Source organism: Pan troglodytes, chromosome 16 (assembly GCF_028858775.2).
Source record: "Pan troglodytes isolate AG18354 chromosome 16, NHGRI_mPanTro3-v2.0_pri, whole genome shotgun sequence".
NCBI classification, from domain to species: domain Eukaryota; kingdom Metazoa; phylum Chordata; class Mammalia; order Primates; family Hominidae; genus Pan; species Pan troglodytes.
The window spans coordinates 66,877,878-66,900,445 of record NC_072414.2 but is presented as its reverse complement, the minus strand read 5'-3'; the positions used below and the strand labels follow the sequence as shown (position 1 = coordinate 66,900,445).

The 22,568-nt window shown below is 45.4% G+C and overlaps 1 protein-coding gene across 2 annotated transcripts; it reads left to right on the top strand.

Annotated features, from left to right (window-relative positions):
* Positions 1-133: 133 nt before the first annotated feature.
* On the top strand, positions 134-19,024 carry COX5A (cytochrome c oxidase subunit 5A). Of its 2 annotated transcripts, XM_009429537.5 has the most exons (5): positions 134-1,281; positions 10,006-10,122; positions 12,365-12,486; positions 15,515-15,637; positions 18,857-19,024. In XM_009429537.5, exons 1-4 carry the CDS (start codon positions 933-935, stop codon positions 15,626-15,628), a joined length of 702 nt encoding a protein of 233 aa, XP_009427812.2. In that variant the 5' UTR covers positions 134-932; the 3' UTR covers positions 15,629-15,637; positions 18,857-19,024. The 2 variants fall into 2 exon arrangements, with proteins under 2 accessions (XP_009427812.2, NP_001112385.1); NM_001118913.1 differs by lacking the exon at positions 18,857-19,024 and having other exon boundaries at positions 1,182-1,281; positions 15,515-15,628.
* Positions 19,025-22,568: the final 3,544 nt, after the last annotated feature.

Genomic DNA, 22,568 nt, shown 5'->3' with positions numbered 1-22,568 from the left:
TGAGCCTCTTTCCTAATCTGTGAAATGAAGTAGTTTAACTCGTTTTTTATGCAAGCTGGTTTGTGATATAAGAATATGTACTAATAAAATCCCTTACGCATAGGCCTTTTTTTTTTTTTTTTTTTTTGAGATGGAGTTTTGATCTTGTTGCTCAGGCTGGAGTGCAATGGTGCGATCTCAACTCACTGCAACCTCTGCCTCCTGGGTTCCAGCAATTCTCCTGCCTTGGCCTCCCAAATAGCTGGGATTACAGGCATGCGCCACCACGCCTGGCTAATTTTGCATTTTTAGTAGAGACAGGGGTTTCTCCATGTTGGTCAGGCTGGTCTCGAACTCCCGACCTCAGGTGATCCGCCCGCCTTGGGCTCCCAAAGTGCTAGGACTACAGGCGTGAGCAACCGCGTCCAGCGGCATTCTTTCCCCCATTCGCTGTTTTATTTTATGCCACAATGAGAAGGCGGGGCTAAGCAAAGTAGGTTTTTGTTTTGTTTGGTTTTTTTGAGACGGAGTTTCGCTCTTGTTGCCCAGGCTGGAGTGCAATGGCACCATCTCGGCTCACCGCAACCTCCTCCTCCTGGGTTCAAGCGATTCTCCTGCCTCAGCCTCCCGAGTAGGTGGGATTGCGGGCACGCGTTGCGCCACCACGCCTGGCTAATTTTGTATTTTTAGTAGAGACGGGGGGGGGGTTCCTCCATGTTGCCCAGGCTGGTCTTGAACTCCCGACCGCAGGTGATCCGCCTGCCTCGGCCTCCCAAAAGTGCTGGGATTACAGGCGTGAGCCACAGCGCCCGGGCGCAAAGTACGTATTTTTTATTATAGTTTGTTGTTATTGCTGTCATTCCTATTTTGAGGTGATTAAGTACCCTCCTGGGCCTGACTCGAACAAGACCACGGTCGGTTGCTCCTCCCTCGCCTCCATTCCTACTTACAGGATGGCAACTGCGCGTCACCTGACCAGAGACAAGGCGGGACGCGAGGCTAACAGTTTGTCCTCAGCGCGCCGCCGTAGCCCCCGCCGCCGGCCGCGCGGTGGCCCCTCCCGCCCACGCGCCAGAGTCGCAGTGGGCGGGCCTACGTGCTCCGCCCGCTGTGAGCCTGTCCGGCCCCCGCCCGCTCCGGAGCAACCCGCGAGCTTACACCGGCTTCTCTCTGTTCTCAGCCTGCGCGCCGCCATCGCCGTCATGCTGGGCGCCGCTCTCCGCCGCTGCGCTGTGGCCGCAACCACCCGGGCCGGCCCTCGAGGCCTCCTGCACTCCGCCCGGACCCCCGGCCCCGCCGCGGGTAAGGCCCCTGCTTGCCACTGCCCGCGCCCTCGTGTCCTTGCGGTGACCTGGGTCCCCGCCGCCACTCCGGGGCGGGCTCTCCCCGGCCTAGCCCTTGCCCTACCCTGGTTACTGAACCCGGTGACCGCGGGCCGCCCTGCCCGCCGCCTCGAGTAGTGGAGGACCTGAGAGCGCGCCCCCGGGGCCTCCCCCCGCGCAACTTCCTGGCTGTGCCACCGCGGACAGGTCAGATGTGGACCTGCTGTGGGCACCGAGGAGGGGACGCAGCGCTCCCCTTCGGTTCCCGGGCCATGACCCTGCCCCGGCGCCGACCCTGCGGCCACCTGACCGAGAGTGGCCGCCGCCGGCCTGCAGCGCCTCGGCGAAGGTGACATTGAGCCTCCGGGCACGCCGCTTGGGGTCCGAGGACACAATATGCTTCCGTATGGGACACACGATTATACTTTTCAATCAGGCATTTCTCGGTTAGCGATTAGTGTGTCACCTTCACAGCCTTTTCCGTCATTTTTAGGGTCTGCTGTGCCACGTTCTAATTCTTCCACGTTTAAAATAGATGGAAGTGTGTGGTTGTTTCCTGATCTCCGGAAGATAGCCAGAGTTTTGATAGGGCTTATGATAAAAATATCACTCTTTTGAAAATTGAATGTCACAGACACAGGAATACTGGGTTTTACAAGCATAGGAACGCTTCGTGTTTTTTCCCTTTTGTAATAGAAGCCTGATTGCTGGAGTATGAGACGTGCTTCTGATTTTTGTCTATTTTCCTTCCCTTTATATGTGTGCTGGGAGGTTTTGAGTCCACCACCATAGAATAATTACAGTAATTGCACTTCGATCTTGGTCCGTGATGATTATATAAGCTACATTTTGAAATTTAGCTTCTATGCATGCATATTATATTTTATTTTTGAACCTGCATCACTGGCAACTATGCATGCGTATTTAAACATAAGAACTCAGAAACTCGTTTCAGGGTATGCTGAAGTTAAAAATTAAAAAAAGAACTCAGCCGGGCGCGGTGGCTCATGCCTGTAATCCCAGCACTTTGGTAGGCCGAGGCGGGCGGATCACCTGAGGTCAGGAGTTCAAGAGCAGCCTGGCCAACATGGTGAAACCCTGTCTGTACTAAAAATACAAAAAATTTAGCTGGGTGTGGTGGTGGGCGCCTGTAATCCCAGCTACTCGGGAGGCTGAAGCACAAGAATCGCTTGAACCTGAGAGATGGAGGTTGCAGTGAGCCGAAATCGCGCCATTGCACTCCAGCCTGGCCGACAGAGCAAGACTCCGTCTCAAAAAAAAAAAAAAAGAACTCAGAAACTCAAAACTAATAAGGTTGTTGCCTTGACTAAGTGTTTTAACACTTCAGAACCTAAAGAATATGTTTTGCTTCATTCATTTTAGACTTTTATCATTTGTCGTAGAACCATAAGGCTGGAGGGTACTTTATTTTTGTTTATTTATTTATTTTTAAATTAGAGACGGAGTGTCCCTATGTTGCCCAGGCTGGGCTTGAACTCCTGGGCTCAGGTGATCCTCCCACCTCAGCCTCCCAAAGTTTGGGATTATAGGCATGAGCCACTGCAGCCAACCTAGAGTGTACTTTAGAGATCGTGGAAGCCATTTTATTTTATAGAAAAGGAAACCAAAGTCCATCTTGGGAAACTGACTCCTTGTTTTTGTTTTGTTTTGTTTTGTTTTTTTGTTTTTTTGGTTTTTTTTTCTTGAGACAAGAGTTTCGTTCTTGTTGCCCAGGCTGGAGTGCAATAGCACGGTCTTGGCTCAAGCGATTCTCCTGCCTCAGCCTCCGGAGTAGCTGGGGTTACAGGCACCTGCCACCACGCCCGGCTACTTTTTGTGTTTTTAGTAGAGATGGGGTTTCACCATGTTGGCCATGCTGGTTTCGAGCTCGTGAGGTCAGGTGATCCGTCTGCCTCAGCCTCCCAAAGTGCTGGGATTACAGACGTGAGACACCACACCTGGCCGAAACTGACTCCTTTTTAATGGTGGAACCATTTTTGTTTCTTATAGTTATGTTTGGGCCATCCTGATGTTTGTTTAGATTTTGTGTTTTGCTAAAGTAACAGTACAATTTACATTTTTCAGCCGGACACGGTGGCTCACGCCTGTAATCCCAGCACTTTGGGAGGTTGTGGCGGGTAGATTACCTGAGATCAGAAGTTCCAGACCAGCCTGAACATGGCGAAGCCCAGTATCTACTAAAAATACAAAAATTAGCCAGGTGTGGTGGCACGCACACGTGGTCCCAGCTTCTTGGGAGGCTGAGGCATTAGAATTGCTTGAACCCGGGAGGCAGAGGTTTGCAGTGAGCCGAGATCATGCCATCTCAAAAAAAATTTTTTTTTAAATTTTTTTTTTTTTTTTTTTTTTGGTGATAGTCTCACTGTGTTGCCTAGGCTGGAGTGCAGTGGCACCATCACAGCTCACTGCAGCCTTGACCTCCTGGGACTCAACTGATCCTCCTGCCTCCGCCTTCCAAGTAGCTGGGACCACAAGAGTGTGCCACCAGTTTTATTTTCCGTAGAAACAGGCTGGTCTGGGGACTCCTGGGTTCAGGAGTGCCTCCCTCCTCCCACCTTCCAAAGTGCTGGGATTACAGGTGTGAGCCACCATGCCCAGCCAAATTTTTCTTTTTCTTCTTCTGTTGTTTTGGTTTTGTTTTGTTTTTGTTTTTGTTTTTGAGACAGGGTCTCGCTCTGTCATGCAGGCTGCAGTGCAGTTGGCACAGCTCACTGCAGCCTTAACCTCCTGGGCTCAAGCCATCCTTCCACCTCAGCCTCCCAAAGTGCTGGGATTACAAGCGAGAGCCACTGCACCCGGCCTCAGTAACTCGTTAATGTGCCCTCATTCCTACAGTTACCACCACCAAAGTGTTCATTCTTTGGGCCTGTCAGGGTTGATTATTTATTAAATGGAAAACTATCCGATTTAACTAAATTTAAACCCAAAGGATCAATGAGCCCTTTTATTTTTCTATATATGTTAGCCTTTTTTGTTTTTAAATGGAGTGCTTAACTGAATGCCAAAAAGCAGTGTTAGAAATAGCTTTTTAGGATGAAGCCCTAAAAATGTCCTCATTTTTCACAGCTGCTGCTTTTTTCTTACTTTGGGACTTTCAGGTTACGTAAAAGCTCTGAGTAATTGTTTTCCAAAATAATTTGCCTTTCAAGCTTCAATACTAGGTGGAGATCCTGTTCTTAAGTGGGGTGGGGTGTGGGGGGCAGAGAATGCTAGTATAGTTTACCTAAAAAAAGTTAAGCATGTGGGGGATGTGTCCATAGCTAATAGAATAGATCCTGCTTTACCCATTATTGGATTTAACAATATAATTTAAATCATGGCCGGGCATGGTGGCTCACGCCTGTAATCCCAGCACTTTGGTAGGCTGAGGCGGGCGGATCACAATGTCAGGAGATCGAGACCATCCTGGCTAACACGGTGAAACCCCGTCTCTACTAAAAATACAAAAAAATTAGCCGGGCGTGGTGGCGAGTGCCTGTAGTCCCAGCTGCTGGGGAGGCTGAGATAGGAGAATGGCGTAAACCTGGGAGGCGGAGCTTGCAGTGAGCTGAGATTGCGCCACTGCACTCCCGCCTGGGCGACAGAGTGACTCCATCTCAAAAAAAAAAAACAATTTAAATCACGTGGGGAGAGTCTGTTTTAGCCCTTCAGAAAGGGATGTATGGGTTTTTAAATTTTTATTTAATTTGTTTGATATAGAGTATTGCTCTATCACCTAGGCTAGAGTGCAGTGGCGCAGTCATAGCTCACTGCAGCCTTGTTGCCCTGGGCTCAAGGGATCCTCCCGCCTCAGCCTCCTGAGTAGCTGGGACCACCAAACCCCGCTAATTTTTTAAGTTTTTTGTAGAGAATGGAGGTCTGTCTTTGTTGCCCAAGCTGGTCTCTCAGTCCTGGCATCAAGCGATCCTGCCTTGGCCTCTCAAAGTTCTAGTTCTGTTTTATAAAAGACTTTGGAATACAACCAGTTTGTAATTTGGCTTCCAGAAGACATATGATCAAATCCTTGAAGGTGGTGATCTCCTTGACTTGGACTTGCTGTTGCTGGTCATCTTATTCACAGTTAGGAAACAAAGCATAGCACTCATGTAGTCAAATCCATGCCCAGCAGTGAACAAAAGGAATTGCTTATCATGAAGCACTGTTGTGGATGGGACAGGTAATTACCTCTGGGGAAGGAGTACATAGACCTTTCATTGGGTAAATACTTAGGAGTGGAATTACTGTGTTATATGGTAGGTTTGTGTTTAACTTGATAAGAAACTGCTTAAACCGTCTTCCAAAGTGATTGTATCATTTTATACTTGCACTTTCAGTATTCAGTTAAGGCTAGCTTTAGTTTTTGAAGAGGTAGCTTATAATTTTTTCTTTTTTGAGACAGGGTCTCACTCTGTCGCCCAGGCTAGTGCCACTGCATCTGGCCCTAAGTTCTTGCTAATAGTGCATTAGATGGTTGTTCTAATCTATGTTTTTACATAGATAGATAGATAGATAGATAGATTTTTTTTTTTTTTTGAGACGGAGTCTTGCTCTGTCGCCCAGGCTGGAATGCAGTGGCACGATCTTGGCTCACTGCAACCTCCCTGGGTTCAAGCTGTTCTCCTCCTTCAGCATTCCAAGTAGCTGGGACTACAGGGGTGTGCCACCACGCCTGGCTAATTTTTTGTATTTTAGTAGAGACAGGGTTTCACCATGTTGGCCAGGCTGGTCTTGAACTCCTGGCCTCAAGTGATCTGCCTGCCTCAGCCTCCCAAAGTGCTGGGATTACAGGTGTGAGCCACCGCACCTGGCCTTGTTTTCTGATATATTAAATTTGAATATTAGTCTTGTAAGACTTATTAAATATCCATGTAGTTTTGATTAAATGTTCGTACTTACCAGACATATTTAGGTGTAGAGATCCATTTTTTTCTTGTTGTAGAAATTAAGGCTGGGAACCGTGGCTCATGCCTGTTATCCCAGCACTTTGGGAGGCTGAGGCAGGCAGATCATGAGGTCAAGAGTTCGAGACCAGCCTGACTAACATGGTGAAACTTTGTGTCTACTAAAGATACAAAAAATTAGCCTGACATGGTGGCGCATGCCTGTAATCCCAGCTACTTGGGAGGCTAAGGCAGGAGAATCACTTGAACCCGGGAGATGGAGGTTGCAGTGAGCCGAAATCGTGCCATTGCACTCCAGCCTGGGCGACAGGGTGAGACTCTGTCTCAAAAAAAAAAAAAAAAAGAAATTAAAACGTGTTCACTTCTAGTCAATTTATGTACATGTTCCACTTCATTCTGGGCTTGGATTATGTAGGTAATTTAGGTCTCTGGGAAGATCTTTTCTGCTTCGTTTTTTTGCTACTCTTCCTCCTGCCAGTTACTGCATTAAAGACATATAGGATATTACTAATGTTTAAATTTCAGAGTGTTCTTAGAACAACAATGTTGAGAGGTTTCTGGGTGAAGTTTTTAAAAATATATATATATGTATGTTAAGGCTGGGTATGGTGGCTCACACCTGTAATTCTAGTATTTTGGGAGTGGTAGGATTGCTTGAGGCTAGGAGTTTAAGACCACCCTGGGCAACATATCAAGACCCCCATCTCTAAAAGTAAATAAATAAAAATATGTTAAGCCTTAAACAACTGGAAGTTACACCACACTTATCTAATACAGGTAGTAGGAAATGTGATTTGAGATAGGTTTCATCTCTTTAAGTTATGATTTCTATAAATAGACAACTAAGACGTTTTTAGATAAGGGTTAGTTTATAGCTACCATTTGTTTAATACTTACCAGTGCATAGTGTTAACCTACCTATTTTCACATTTAATCTTCATAATCTGCTAAGGGGGGTAGCGTCCCCATTTTACAGATAAGGAAAATGAAACTTAAGTTAATTTTCCAGGGTCAAACAGAGAGAGCGAAGAGCCTAGAGGTATCTAAGTGCTAGGTTGTGCTGCATTCAATACCCAAAGATAAAATTTTCTGCCTCCGCCTATCCCCCTACCTGTTCCAGAGGCTGTTCAGAAGGAATTCAGATTTCCAGACTCAATTCAGTGTCCATTTGACAAGAAGAAAGAAAAAATGGGGCTGGGTGCAGTGGCTTGCGTCTGTAATCCCAGCACTTTGGGAGGCTGAGGTGGGCAGATCACTGGAGGTCAGGAGTTCGAGACCAGCCTGGGCAATGTGGTGAAATCCCGTCTCTACTCAAAATACAAAACTTAGCCAAGCTTAGTGGCGCTCGCCTGTAGTCTCAGCTACTCAGAAGGCTGAGGCAGGAGAATCACTTGAATCCAGGAGGCAGAGGTTGCAGTGAGCTGAGATTGTTCCACTGCATTTCAGCCTGGGTGACAGAGTGAGACTCGATCTCAAAAAAAAAAAAAAAAATGGAAATGCTTTTCATACAGTACTCTATGTAAACATCATTTCTTTTTTTCTTTGAGACAGAGTCTTGCTGTGTCGCCCAGGCTGGAGTACAATGGCATCATCTCACCTCACCTCAACCTCCGCCTCCTGGGTTCGAGTGATTCTCCTGCCTCAGTCTCTCGCGTAGCTGAGATTACAGGCGCCCGTCATCACGCCCAGCTAATTTTTGTATTTTTAGTAGAGACGGAGTTTCACAATGTTGATCAGGCTGGTCACAAACTCCTGAACTCAGGTGATCCACCAGTCTCAGCCTCCCAAAGTGCTGGAATTACAGGTGTGAGCCACTGCGCCCAGCCCAAAATATTCCTAGTAAAACAGTATTATTTTGCATTAGGTATAGATTAGAGTGTACGTTCCCTTAGGGGATTTATCAGAATATTTTGGGAAGGGGCTGTAGTTTGATAAAGCAATTTGTATGTGTAATTTGTCAGGATGTGTAATTTATTTTGGAATATAATAACATGAGAATTTTTTTTTTTTTTTTTTTTTTTTTTTTGAGACAGAGTCTCGCTCTGTTGCCCAGGCTGGAGTGCAGTGGCGTGATCTCTGCTCACTGCAAGCTCTGCCTCCTGGGTTCACGCCATTCTCCTGCCTCAGCCTCCCAACTAGGTGGGACCACAGGCGTCCGCCACCACACCCGGCTAATTTTTTGTATTTTTAGTAGAGACGGGGTTTCACCGTGTTAGCCAGGATGGTTTCGATATCCTGACCTCGTGGTCCGCCCATCTCAGCCTCCCAAAGTGCTGGGATTACAGGCGTGAGCCACCAAGCCCGGCCCGAGATTTTTTTTTTTTTAGTGTGTGAATGAAGTATATAAGTTTACTTAAGAACTTGAATGGTGCCAGGGCTGGTGGCTCACACCTGTAATCCCAGCACTTTGGGAGGCAAGGGAGGAAGGAATGCTTGAGCCCAAAGAGTACGAGGCTGCAGTGAGCTGTGATCGCGCCACTACACTCCAGCCTAGGCAACAACAGAGCAAGAGCCTGTCTCAAAAAAAAGAACTTGAATGGACATTAGTATTGCTCTTAGTTTTTTTTTTGTTGCTTTTTTGTTTTTTGTTGTTGTTGTTGTTTATTGTCTTTTTTTTTTTTTTTTGAGGCAGAGTCTCGCTCTGTCGCCAGGCTGGAGTGCAGTGGCGCAATCTCGGCTCACTGCAACCTCCGCCTCCTGGGTTCAAGCAATTCCCCTGCTTCATCCTCCCGAGTTGCTGGGACTACAGGCACGCGCCACCACACCCAGCTAATTTTTATACTTTTGGTAGAGATGGGGTGTCACCATGTTGGCCAGGATGGCCTTGATCTCTTGACCTCTTGATCCACCCGCCTCAGCCTCCCAAAGTGCTGGGATTACAGGCGTGAGCCACTGCGCCCGGCCTAGTCTTAGTTTTTTAGTTTTAGTTTTTGTTTTTGTTTTTTTGTTTGTTTTTTGAGTCAGAGTCTTGCTCTGTCGCCCAGGCTGGAGTGCAGTGGTGTGATCTCAGCTCACTGCAACCTCCGCCGTCCAGGTTCACGCCATTCTCCTGCCTCAGCCTCCCGAGTAGCTAGGACTACAGCCGCCCGCCACCACACCTGGCTAATTTTTTGTATTTTTAGTAGAGACGGGGTTTCACCGTGTTAGCCAGGATGGTCTTGATCTCCTGACCTCGTGATGCGCCTGCCTCGGCCTCCCAAAGTGCTGGGATTACAGGCGTGAGCCACTGCGCCTGGCCTATTCTTAGTTTTTAGAAGTGGGGTGTCGCTGTGTTGCCCAGGCTGGAATGCAATGGCTATTTTATCAGGTTCTGTCATATTGTTAGCACCCTACGACCTTGAACTCCTGGGCTCGGGTAATCTTCCTGCCTCAGCCTCTGAGTAGCTGGCACTACAGGTGTGTGCCCCACTATGCCCACCTGGGACATTTTTACTTAGGAATTAATACTCTGGTTATGTGTAAACATTCAAACAATATGGAAGTATATAAAGTAGTTTTTACGTCCCATGATAATCACTGTTAATTTAAAATCAGAGGGAACCACTGTTAATAATTTCAAGCGAGTATTATACATTAGGGAGAAAAGTATAAACATGCCTATGTAATACTTTTTGTTCTACTTGATTTTATTTGCTTAATTTAAAATATATCTTTCTGTATCAATGTATACGATGTATTTCATTTGACCTGTTCAATATTTTTGCTGCCGCAACATATATAGTCAACTCAAAATTTAATGCATTAAACAAGATATATCAAGTACTATTTGTGTACATTGAAGTTATGGTTCTTTCACATTGTAGCTATCCAGTCAGTTCGCTGCTATTCCCATGGGTCACAGGAGACAGATGAGGAGTTTGATGCTCGCTGGGTAACATACTTCAACAAGCCAGATATAGATGCCTGGGAATTGCGTAAAGGTAATTGGAACATAAACATATTTGTCTATTTTGGTGTGTAAATATGAACTGCTTCTGCTCCTTTATTGAGAGCAACTGTTTCGAAAACATGCGTTGTTTAAACTGGTTACTTCATGCAACTTGCAGTTAGGAAAGTTTATGGCTACCTATAAAGCAGGATTTTAAGGCAGGCACTATTGACATTTTGGGCCAGATAATTCTTTGTTGTAGGGGACTGTCCTTTACACTGTAGGGTGTTTAGCATCACCTTTGGCCTCTACCTGCTAGGAGCCAGTATGCACACATTCGTACCATGTGACAACCAAAAATGTTTCTAGGCATTACCCAGTGTCTCCTGAGGGATGAAGTCACCCTTAATTGAAAACCACTGCTATAGCAATAAGGCTAGATGAGCAAAAGGGTAACAGTTTTGTACATTTCAAACAATTTACACAGGATGGGCGCGGTGGCTAACGCCTGTAATCCCAGAACTTTGGGAGGCCAAGGCGGGCGGATCACGAGGTCAGGAGATCAAGACCATCCTGGCTAACATGGTGAAACCCCGTCTCTACTAAAAATACCAAAAAAATTAGCCAGACGTGGTGGCGGGTGCCTATAGTCCCAGCTACTCGGGAGGCTGAGGCAGGAGAATGGCGTGAACCCAGGAGGCAGAGCTTGCAGTGAGCCGAGATCGTGCCACTGCACTCCAGCCTGGGCAACAGAGTGAGACTCTGTCTCAGAAAAAAAAAAAAAAAAAAAAAAAAAGAATTTACACAAAGCAGTCATTTGGTTCCCTTCCCCTTTGGGTGATGGTTTGGGTTTTTTGTTATTTTTGCATTGTTTTGCCCTGAATAAGTAAGTGAGTTAGAACTTGTCTTTCCTAAATTTGCAGATGCACACTTAACATGAAAAAATAGAATTAGGTGTAGGGTAATTTATCTCATACCAAAAATTCAATCTCAATGACTGCATCGTATTCACTGGTATACTTTGTTTAAATATTTTAAAGTAATAAAAGCAAGAAACCTAAGTGCTTTAAACTTCTCTGCAGAAATGTAATGATTCCCTTTTGCTACAACCAGTAGAATTCTTACTGAACAATCTGGAGTAGAAGTAATAAAAAGAACAATTATGTATTCCCATTAAGAGAATCTTAAATTTTATGATGTGTCATTTTGTGCAGATCTGAAAGTAATCATGCCCAATCATTTTCTGGTTGAATGTTTATGAGTCTGTGTACTAATGTTTCTCTATAATATCTCCTTAATGTCCTCATTTAGGCTTCATTAACTCTACGCATTTCTCTGGCTGTTTTTAGGCTGTTTTCCAGTTGAATCTCTTTTATTTTGGTTTTTTTGTTTGTTTGTTTTGTTTTGTTTGAGATGGAGTTTCTCTCTTATTGCCCAGGCTAGAGTGCAATGGCGCGATCTCAGTTCACTGCAACCTCCACCACCTGGGTTCAAGTGATTCTCCTGCCTCAGCCTCGAGAGTAGCTGGGATTACAGGCATGTGCCACCACGCCCGGCTAATTTTGTATCTTTAATAGAGACAGGGTTTCTCCATGTTGACCAGGCTGGTCTTGAACTCCTGACCTCAGGTGATCCACCTGAGCCCAGCCTTGAATCTCTTTTAAAGCATCCAAAATGTGTTCATTCTACTAAGAGTTAAAGATAGGAGGGCCGGATGTGGTGGCTCATGCCTGTAATCCCAGCACTTTGGGAGGCCGAGGCGGGTGGATCACGAGGTCAGGAGTTCAAGACCAGCCAGGCCAAGATGCTGAAACCCCGTCTCTACTAAAAATACTAAAATTAGCCGGGCTTGGTGGCACCCGCCTGTAATCCCAGCTACTTGGTAGGCTGAGGCAGGAGAATCACTTGAACCCAGGTGGCAGCGGTTGCAGTAAGCTGAGGTGGCACCACTGTACTCCAGCCTGGGTGACAGAGCAAGACTCCATCTCCAAAAAAAAAGTTAGGAGTTGAAAATGACCCTCTTGTTCTCAAAGGGGAAAAAAAAACTCAGGATTTTTTCCTTCAGTCTGCGTGCTGTTGCATAGTTCTTTCTTTCCACTGATTCACTAAGGGAGATCCACTGTGATCTTATTATCTAGAATTTGTTAAAGGTAGATTTCTCTCATTTTATAGGTAAGAGAATGGAGACCCAGACAGATAAGATCATACATCAGTGATTCAGTAAAAATATAAATAACTCATAGTTTAAGTGAGGCTCTTCGAGGTTGACATGGCCCTTCTTTTTAATTTTGCAGGGATAAACACACTTGTTACCTATGATATGGTTCCAGAGCCCAAAATCATTGATGCTGCTTTGCGGGCATGCAGACGGTTAAATGATTTTGCTAGTACAGTTCGTATCCTAGAGGCTGTTAAGGTCAGTGAAATAATAATGCTAAAATTGTTCTGTAAATGAGTGGGCTATTGCTGAGGTATCAGAATATTCTATATTTTTGAATTTGTTAAAATGCCTAAAATGAGTCCTTATATAACTAGAAGGAATGTACATTGCAGTTAAAATCTTTCTAGAGGCTACTTTGGCAGCATTTATTCAAGGCCTTACAAATTGTACATGATACACTTTTGTTCAGCAATTCCATTTAAGAATTTATCTTTTTTCTCTCTGTTTTTTTTTTTTTCTTTCTTTTTTAAGAATTTATCTTGGCCGTGTGTGATGGCTCATGCCTGTAATCCCAGCACTTTGGGAGGCTAAGGCGGGTGGATCATGCGATGTCAGGAGTTTGAGAACAGCCTGGCCAACATGGTGAAACCCTGTCTCTACTAAAAATATAAAAATTAGGCCAGGCGCGGTGGCTCACGCCTGTAATCCCAGCTCTTTGGGAGGCCGAGGCGGGCGGATCACGAGGTCAGGAGATCGAAACCATCCTGGCTAACACGGTGAAACCCTGTCTCTACTAAAAATACAAAAAAATTAGCCGGGTGTGGTGGCAGGTGCCTGTAGTCCCAGCTACTTGGGAGGCTGAGGCGGGAGAATGGCGTGAACCCAGGAGGCAAAGCTTGCAGTGAGCCAAGATAGCGCCACTGCACTCCAGCCTGGGTGACAGAGCAAGACTCTGTCTCAAAAAAAAAAAAAAAAAAAAAAAATTAGCTGGGCATGGTGGCACATGCATGTAATCCCAGCTACTCGGGAGGCCCAGGCAGGAGAATTGCTTGAACCCGGGAGGCGGAGGTAGCAGTGAGCTGAGATCGCACCATTGCACTCCAGCCTGGGCAACAAGAGAGAAACTCCGTCTCTAAAAAAAAAAAGAAAGGAATTTATCAAGGAAATAATAAAGGATATATAAAGATTTAACTACAAAGTGTATTCATCTTCTTGCTATTTGTCATACGAAATGTTAGGAATTCTTGAGAGGGAGCTTCCCAGAACTGGTTATACTACACAACTGTTGATACTGTAGAAATGTGTTTGACTTTAAACATATTTGCGTCGGCTGGGCACGGCGGCTCACGCCTGTAATCCCAGCACTTTGGGAGACTGAGGCGGGTGGATCACCTGAGGTCAAGAGTTCGAGACCAGCCTGACCAAGATGGAGAAACCCCATCTCTACTGAAAATAAAAAATTAGCCCGGCGTGGGGGTGCATGCCTGTAATCCCAGCTAGTCGGGAGGCTGAGGCAGGGGAATTGCTTGAACCCGGGAGGCAGAGGTTACAGTGAGCCAAGATGGCACCATTGCACTCCAGCCTGGGCAACAAGAGAGAGGAACTCCATCTCAAAAAAATATATATACATTATATGAAAACATAGGAGGATATATACTAATTTTCCTCCCTCTTATTTGGTCATAATTTCTGAGTTAATTTATTTTTTCGAGATAGAGTCTCACTCTGTCGCCCAAGCTGGAGTGCAATGGCGTGATCTCAGCTCACTGCAACCTCCGAGGTCTCCTGGGTTCAAGCGATTCTTCTGCCTCAGCCTCCCGAGTAGCTGGGATTACAGGCTAATTTTGTATTTTAAGAGACGGGGTTTCTCCATGTTGGTCAGGCTGATCTCAAACTCCTGACCTCAGTTGATCCACCCGCCTCAGCCTCCCAAAGTGCTGGGATTACAGGGGTGAGCCACCACGCCCGGCCGGCACTTTCTTAGTTCTTTTGACTTCTTATTCGTTCCTAAGGAACCTTGTGACAGCACAGGTGTAACTATATATTACAGTGAAAAGTCTCCAGCCCTGGACATATGTATTCTCAAAGTACAGCTCTCCATGAAAAGATACTGTGGTCTGTAAGAAAGAAACTTAAGGTCCGTTAACAGCAGAAGTGTGACATTACTTTATCTATAATGGGTAAGATAATTAAGGGTTCTGTAGGCTATCAATCCATTCAGCACTGGTAGTTAATTCAGTTAGGGTCTCAAATTGGAGGCAAATGAAAAAACTTTTCCCGTTAACTTAATTATTCGTGTTGCCTGCTGGGCATGTCTAATTGCCTTCACAAAATTCTGTCATCACTACCTTCTTTTCCAGTAATTCTAGACTTTAAGATTTTTTTCTGGATTTAGTCCAATTGCAGTTATTCTCAAGGTATTTCAAAAGCCTACCTTGAACAGTACATATATAAGTTGCCCTCTTTATTTTTATTTAATTTTTTTTTTTTTTTTTTTTTGAGACGGAGTCTCGCTCTGTCGCCTAGGCTGGAGTGTAGTGTCATGATCTCAGCTCACTGCAACCTCCGCCTCCCTGGTTCAAGCATTCCCAAGTAGCTGGGATTACAGGGGCGTGCCACCACACCCGGCAAATTTTTGTATTTTTAGTAGAGACGGGGTTTCACCATGTTGGTCAGGATGGTCTCGAACTCCTGACCTTGTGGCCACCCGCCTTGGCCTCCCAAAGTGCTGGAATTACAGGCATGAGCCACGGCACCCAGCAAGTTGCCCTATTTACTGAACAAATGTGTTAACTTAAAAGTAGATGACCTGTTTTGTTTTGTTTTGTTTTGTTTTGTTTTGTTTTGTTTTGTTTTGTTTTGTTTTGTTTTTTGAGATAGAATCTTAGTCTGTCACCCAGGCTGGAGTGCAGTGGCGTGATCTTGGCTCACTGCAACCTCCGCCTCCCGGGTTCAAGCCAGTTCTCCTGCCTCAGCCTCCCGAGTAGCTGAGATTACAGGCATGTGCCACTACACCTGGCTGATTTTTGTATTTTTAGTAGAGATGGGATTTCACCATGTTGTCCAGGCTGGTCTCGAACTCCTGACCTCAAGTGATCCGCCCGCCTCGGCCTCCCAAAGTGCTGGGATTACAGGTGTGAGCCACCGTGCCCAGCTGATCACCTGTATTATTCTGTCCTACCTGCCTCTGCATAAGTAATTAAAGGCATTTTTAAGTTCATTTCATGAATTAATAGACATGGCTTTTGAGAAAGTTAAATGTGAATATTCTCTTTGCCATCAGGACAAAGCAGGACCTCATAAGGAAATCTACCCCTATGTCATCCAGGAACTTAGACCAACTTTAAATGAACTGGGAATCTCCACTCCAGAGGAACTGGGCCTTGACAAAGTGTAAACCCCATGGGTAAGCGACAAACCACTGAAGAAGGCAGGAAAACAATCCAGAGAGGTGTGGGTGGATGACATTTCAGTGGGCTATAGTAAGACCTTTCAGTGTTCTTGTTAGAGATAATGGCCGTGAGCATGAAGAGATTTTGAGAATACCAGTAATGGTAAATTTAAAGAACTGAAATGATTTCTAGTTGTTATCATCATTTTCTTTCTTTCTTTTCTTTCTTTCGTCTTTTTTTTTTTTTTTGAGATGGAGTCTTATTCTGTTGCCCAGGCTGGAGTGCAGTGGTGCAATCTAGGCTCACTGCAGCCTCCGCATCCTGGATTCAAGCCTCAGCCTCCCAAGTAGCTGGGACTACAGGCCACATGCCACCATAACTGGCTAATTTTTGTATTTTTAGTAAAGACGGGATTTCATCATGTCGGCCAGGCTGGTCTCAAACCCCGACCTCATGATCCACCTGCGTTGGCCTCCCAAAGTGCTGGGATTACAGGCTTGAGCCACCGCGCCCGGCATCATTATTTTCTTACTGGTAGAAAGACAAATAAGAGCCACCTTAATTAAAGAAAAATCTTTATACAATATTCTAGGCATAAACAGTAGCATAGATGATAATATAGTGAGTCTGTGTACACATATCCAGATTTTCAGATACTTTTATTGTTGCCACATTTGCTTTGGTGTGTTTAAAGTATTTCTATTTGGGCTGGGCACAGTGGCTCACGCCTGTAATCCCAGCACTTTGAGAGGCCGAGGCGGGTGGATCACAAGGTCAGGAGTTCGAGACCAGCATGGTGAAACCTTGTCTCTACTAAAAATACAAAAATTAGCTGGGTGTGGTGGCATGTGCCTGTAGTCCCAGCTACTCGGGAGGCCGAGGCGGGAGAATCACTTGAACCCAGGAGGCGGAGGTTGCAGTGAGCCGAGACTGTGTCACTGTACTCCAGCCTGGGTGACAGAGTGAGACTCTGTCTCAAAAAAAAAAAAAAAAAAAAAAGACTCAGAACTTGGCTGGCAGCAATGGCTCATGCCTGTAAGCTCAGCACTTTGGGAGGCTAAGGTGGGAGGATTGCTTGAGTTCAGGAGTATCAGGAGTTTGAGACTGGCTTGAGCAACATAGTGAGACCCTGTCTCCTTTAGTTAATTAAATACATACATACATAGAAAGAAAAATATTCAGAATTCAAGGAATTTTTATATTCAGTCTTCCTGTTGAGAAACTGAACAGAAAATGCTGAAAACTTTGTAATCTACTTTTAAGATTTTTTTTTTTTTTTTTTGAGACGGAGTCTCACTCTGTCACCTAGGCTGGAGTGCAATGGCATGATCTCGGCTCACTGAACCTCCGCCTCCCGGGTTCAAGCCGATTCTTGTACCTCAGGCTCCTAAGTAGCTGAGATTACAGGCATGCACCACCATGCCCGGCTAATTTTTGTATTTTTAGTAGAGACGGGGTTTCACCATGTTGGCCAGGCTGGTCTTGAACTCCTGATTTCAGGTGATCCACCCGCCTCAGCCTCCCAAAGTGCTGGGATTACAGGCATGAGCCACCACGCCCAGGTGGGCTCTCGTTTTAAAGCTTGCTTTAACGGAGTGGTCTTTTTGTTTGTTTTTGTTTAATTTATTTGTTTTTAATTTTGTTATAGAGTCAGGGTCTCACTATGTTGCCCAGGCTGTTCTTGAACTCCTGGGCTCAAGTGATCCTTCCACCTTGGCCTTCCAAATTATTTGGGTTTCAGGTGTGAGCCAAAAGCAATGGTCTTTTCATTTTATCTTTGTCCACCCTCTCACCAGCACAGCCTCCCTGAAGTAGCTCATCTTTATAATATATGCAATGGTTTTGACTTCTGTGAGTACTTAAAGAAAACTAGTTGTTCAGAATGGAAATTTTCCTAGTTATACTTTTGAAGCTCTTGTTTGTTTGTTTTTTGTTGTTGTTTTGAGACGGAGTCTCACTCTGTCGCCCAGGCTGGAGTACAGTGGCACGACCTCTGCTCACTGTAACCTCTGCCTGTCGGGTTCAAACAATTCTCATGCCTCAGCCTCCCTAGTAGCTGGGATTACAAGTGCCCACCACCATGCCCGGTTCATTTTTGTATTTTTAGTAGAGACCGGGTTTCGCCATGTTGGCCAGGCTGGTCTTGAACTCCTTACCTCAGGTGATCCACCTGCCTCAGCCTCCCAAAGTGCTGGGCTTACAGGTGTGAGCCACCGCGTCTGGCCCTGTGATTGATATTCTTTTTCTTTTTCTTTTTTTTTTTTGAGACGGAGTCTGGCTCTGTCACCCAGGCTGGAGTGCAGTGGCATGATCTCGGCTCGCTGCAAGCTCCGTTTTCCAGGTTCACGCCATTCTTCTGCCTCAGCCTCCTGAGTAGCTGGGACTACAGGCACCCGCCACCATGCCCGGCTAATTTTTTGTATTTTTAGTAGAGACGGGGTTTCACCGTGTTAGCCAGGATGGTCTCAAATCTCCTGACTTCGCGATCTGCCTGCCTCGGCCTCCCAAAGTGCTGGGATTACAGGCGTGAGCCACTGCGCCCAGCCCTGTGGTTCATATTCTATAATGAACTCCTAAAAGATGGTTTTAGTTTTCATTTTATCAAGTATTATTCCAAGGGGTCCAGAAGATCTTTTTTATGTAGGATATATTCTAGCTATACTAACTTTTTTTCTTTTTCTTTTTCTTTTTTTTGTTGGGAGACAGAGTCTTGCTCTGTCATCCATGCTGAAGTGCAATGAAGCGATCTCGGCCCACTCCAGCCTCCGCCTCCCGGTTGAAGAGATTCTCGTGCCTTAGCCTCCCGAGTAGCTGGGACTGCAGGCGTGGGCCACCACACCAGGCTAATTTTTTGTATTTTAGTGGAGACGGGGTTTCACTGTGTTGCCCAGGGTGGCCTTGAACTTCTATGCTCAGGCAATCCATTCGCCTCGGCTTCCCAAAGGGCTAGCGTTACGGGCATGAGTCACCGTGTCCGGCCCCAAAAAATTTTTTTTTGTTAAATGGCAGCTACTGGACACTTTTCTGATTGGGAAGGAAGTACCAGTGTATAAACAACAAAAAAGCCACAAAGCTAGTCGCTTGTGGGTTGACAGTAGGCAGGATTAAGTAAGAGCAGTAAAGGGTAGAGAGAGACAGTGATTTCCCTGGTTGTAGCACTAAGGGTTATTTTTAAAAGATTTCTACTTTTTCTTTATTCTTTCCTGGCTAATTCTTTGTGTTTTCTCTTACAGATGGGCTTCCCCAAGGATTTATTGACATTGCTACTTGAGTGTGAACAGTTACCTGGAAATACTGATGATAACATATTACCTTATTTGAACAAGTTTTCCTTTATTGAGTACCAAGCCATGTAATGGTAACTTGGACTTTAATAAAAGGGAAATGAGTTTGAACTGAAATTAGGTATTTGTTTCATGTGTTTGCATTAATAAGCAGAAAATTAAGTGCTGTATTGGTTTCACGGTTTTGCTGCCCTCTTACATGCTGAGAGAACTGTGTTAATTCTCTGGAAACCATCTGACATGAAAATCAGCTTCATTAATATGTTTGGGTGCCCTAGCTTGTAAATTAGCTGAAGGCTAGAAGTCATTTATATAGAATTTTCTTGTTGACACCCTAGGCTTAGGGGACTGGTTGTCTGTGGGGATAGATCAAATTGTGTACCTTTCCAAAACAGGTTTTAATGATGTTTAAAAGTGGTCACTGAGATAGTCTTGAGGATGTGCTATGCAGTAGCCAAGCCCTCTTACGGTGTGTTCCTCTCTTAGTGCCCCTTTCCTTTCCTACCTGTTCTTCCCTTGCAGTGGTGTATTAGCCTTGGACATTAAAACATTTGCTTTGTAAATTTGGAGGCATTCTGATTAAACAGCTGAGTAAGACAAATCCTGCTTGTCTTAGAAGCACCATAATACTAGAACCAGCTGCTGGATAAAGAGGTTCTAGATCTGGGTGACTTCTAGTATAGCCAGTCCAGACTGCAGTATCAGGGAAATTGAATTAATACTAGCTTGAAATTTAGATGTCTTCTCTCCTAGAGCCATGTAAGGGATTGTTATTAAAATCAGTTTTGGTGAAGTTCTAATACTAGTGAGACCTTTTATAAAGGCTGATCCGCTACCAGAAAACCCCCTGCCCAGTTTTTAGGAAGTAGAAATGTGAAACTAAAATGGCACATATTTTTAATGTATAGTTGGTAGGCCATGGTTCTTAGGTTTGATCCCACTGTGGGCCAGCGCTTTCCTCCTCACTACCATAAAAATGGTCTCATTCCTCATGTCATGGGAGGAGCAGAGGAAGGAACATAGGGTCACAGTTATCTATGAGGGTGAGATAAATGCTGTGATGGTCTTCATGCTACAAAAATTTGTCGAACACCTACTGTATAACAAACATGCCAGGCACTGAAGGTAAAGCAGTGAACAGGAGAGACAGTGAATATTGGAACCTGGAGACACTGGAGGTAGGGATAAAAGTTAGGCACAGTGTGGTTATAACTTAATGGGGATTTTGAATTAGGGTAGTAGCCATAGGAATGGAAAGGGATGAATTTTGAGAATCACATTATTGAGGTGTAGTTAATAAGTAATTCGATGAGGGGAAATGAGAACTCTGGGAAGGCCATTTTTGAGATTTGAGTGGTGATGCCATTCATACAGGAGTCAGCAAAAGGAGGACCTTGGTGCAGAGTGGAGAAATTGCTACATTTGATTCTGGATCTGTTAAATTTCAGGCATCCGTGGGCTAGTTACGACAAGAGCTCTGAAAAGAGACTGAGACTAGAGAAAAGAATTTAAGGTTTGAAACAGCAAAAAGTAAGACTTCCAAGGAGGCTGTTTGGAGGCAGATGTGAACTACGTTGAAGGCCGAAATTGTGGAAGCAGGTACATTTAGAGGGAAAGAAGAGAGCAACTTTAGTAAGGTATAACTTACATGCAGCCAAGTGTGCAAATCTTAAAGTATGTAGCTTGAGCTTTTACATGTGTATACCTGTGAAATGCTGAATGGAGGACTTTTAAGAGCCATTTTTGTCAGGATTAAATGACACTAAGTGAAGTAAGTAAGCATATACAGATGCTCAGCAAAATTTTTTTTTTTTTTTTTTTAAGACAGAGTCTCACTCTGTTGCCCAGGTTGGAGTGCACAATTGCGGCTCACTACAACCTCCCCCTCCCGGGTTCAAGCGATTCTTCTGCCTCAGTCTCCCAAGTAGCTGGGATTACAGGCATGCGCCACCATGCCCTGCTAGTTTTTGTAATTTTAGTAGAGATGGGGTTTCACCATGTTGGCCAGGCTGGTCTCGAACTCCTGACCTCTCAGGTGATCTGCCTGCCTCAGCCTCCCAAAGTGTTGGGATTACAGGCGTGAGCCACCGCGCCCAGCCAGATGCTCAAGAAATTTTAATTTCTTGGCCATGTTTTTGTGGGCGGTTGAGGCCAAATTGCAGGAGGCGAAGGAGTGATCTTAGGCAATGAGAGTGATTTGAAAGATGGTGAGGGTTGAGGCATTGGCTTTTCTTTTACAAGCAGAAGATTTATTTGTAGCTGGATAGAACTAGTAGATGGAAAGTGATTCTCGTTGCCTTTGCTTTTTTTTTTTTTTTTTTTTTTAATGTGTTTTTGTTTTGTTTTGAGACTGTCTTGCTCTGACACAGGCTGGAGTGCAGTGATGTGATCATGACTCACTATAGCCTCGACTTCCCGGGCTCCAACAATCCTTCCATCTCAGCCTCCAGAGTAGCTGGGACCACGGGCGTGCACCTCCACACATGGCTAATTTTTGTGGTTTTGGTCTCATGTTGCCCAGGCTGGTGTCAAATTCCTGAGTTCAAGCTCTCTGCCTGTCTTGGCTTCCCAGAGTGCTAGGATTACAGGCGTGAGCCACCACAGCTGGCCTCCTTTGTATCTTAGGTAAGGTTGAGATTTCAACATTTTATTTTATCTGATTCACTCATGTATACCCTTAGAAGGAAACGGGTACTCTGGTAAGTTTTTGTTTGTTTGTTTGTTTTTCTAAGACGGAGTCTTGCTCTGTCGCCCAGGCTGGAGTCCAGTGGCACAATCTCGGCTCACTGCAACCTCTGCCTCCCAGGTTCAAGCGATTCTCCTTCCTTAGCCTCCTGAGTAGCTGGGATCATAGGCATGTGCCACCACGCCTGGCTAATTTATTGTAGCTTTAGCAGAGATGGGGTTTCACCATGTTGGCTGGACTGGTCTTGAACTCCTAGCCTGAAGTGATCCGCCCACCTCACCCTCCAAAGTGCTGGGATTACAAGCGTGAGCTACTGCACCTGGGGTGCTCTAGGAATTTTTACTTTTTTTTTTTTTTTCGAGACAGGGTCTTGCTCTGTCACCCAGGCTGGAGTACAGTGGTGTGGTGTCAGCTCACTGCAACCTCTGCCTCCTGGGCTCAAGCAATCCTCCTATCTCAGCCTCTGAGGAGCTGGTACTACAGATGCATGCTACCACACCCAGCTAATTTTTGTATTTTTTTGTAGACCATGTTGCCCAGGCTGGTATGGTTTTTTGTGTTTTGTTTTTCTTTTGAGACAGAGTTTTGCTCTGTCGCCCAGGCTAGAGTACAGTGGCACGATCTCGGCTCACTGCAAGCTCTGCCTCCCAGGTTCATGCCATTCTCCTGCCTCAGCCTCCCGAGTAGCTGGGACTACAGGTGCCCGCCACCACGCCCGGCTTATTTTTTGTATTTTTAGTAGAGACGGGGTTTCACTGTGTTAGCCAGGATGGTGTCAAACTCCTGGACTCAAATGATCCACCTGCCTCGGCCTCCCAAAGTGCTGGGATTACAGGCGTGAGCCACCGTGCCTGGCCTGGTATGTTTTTAAATGGTTGAAAAATCAATGAAAAATATTTCGGCCAGGCGCGGTGGCTCACGCCTGTAATCCCAGCACTTTGGGAGGCTGAGGCGGATGGATCACAAGGTCAGGAG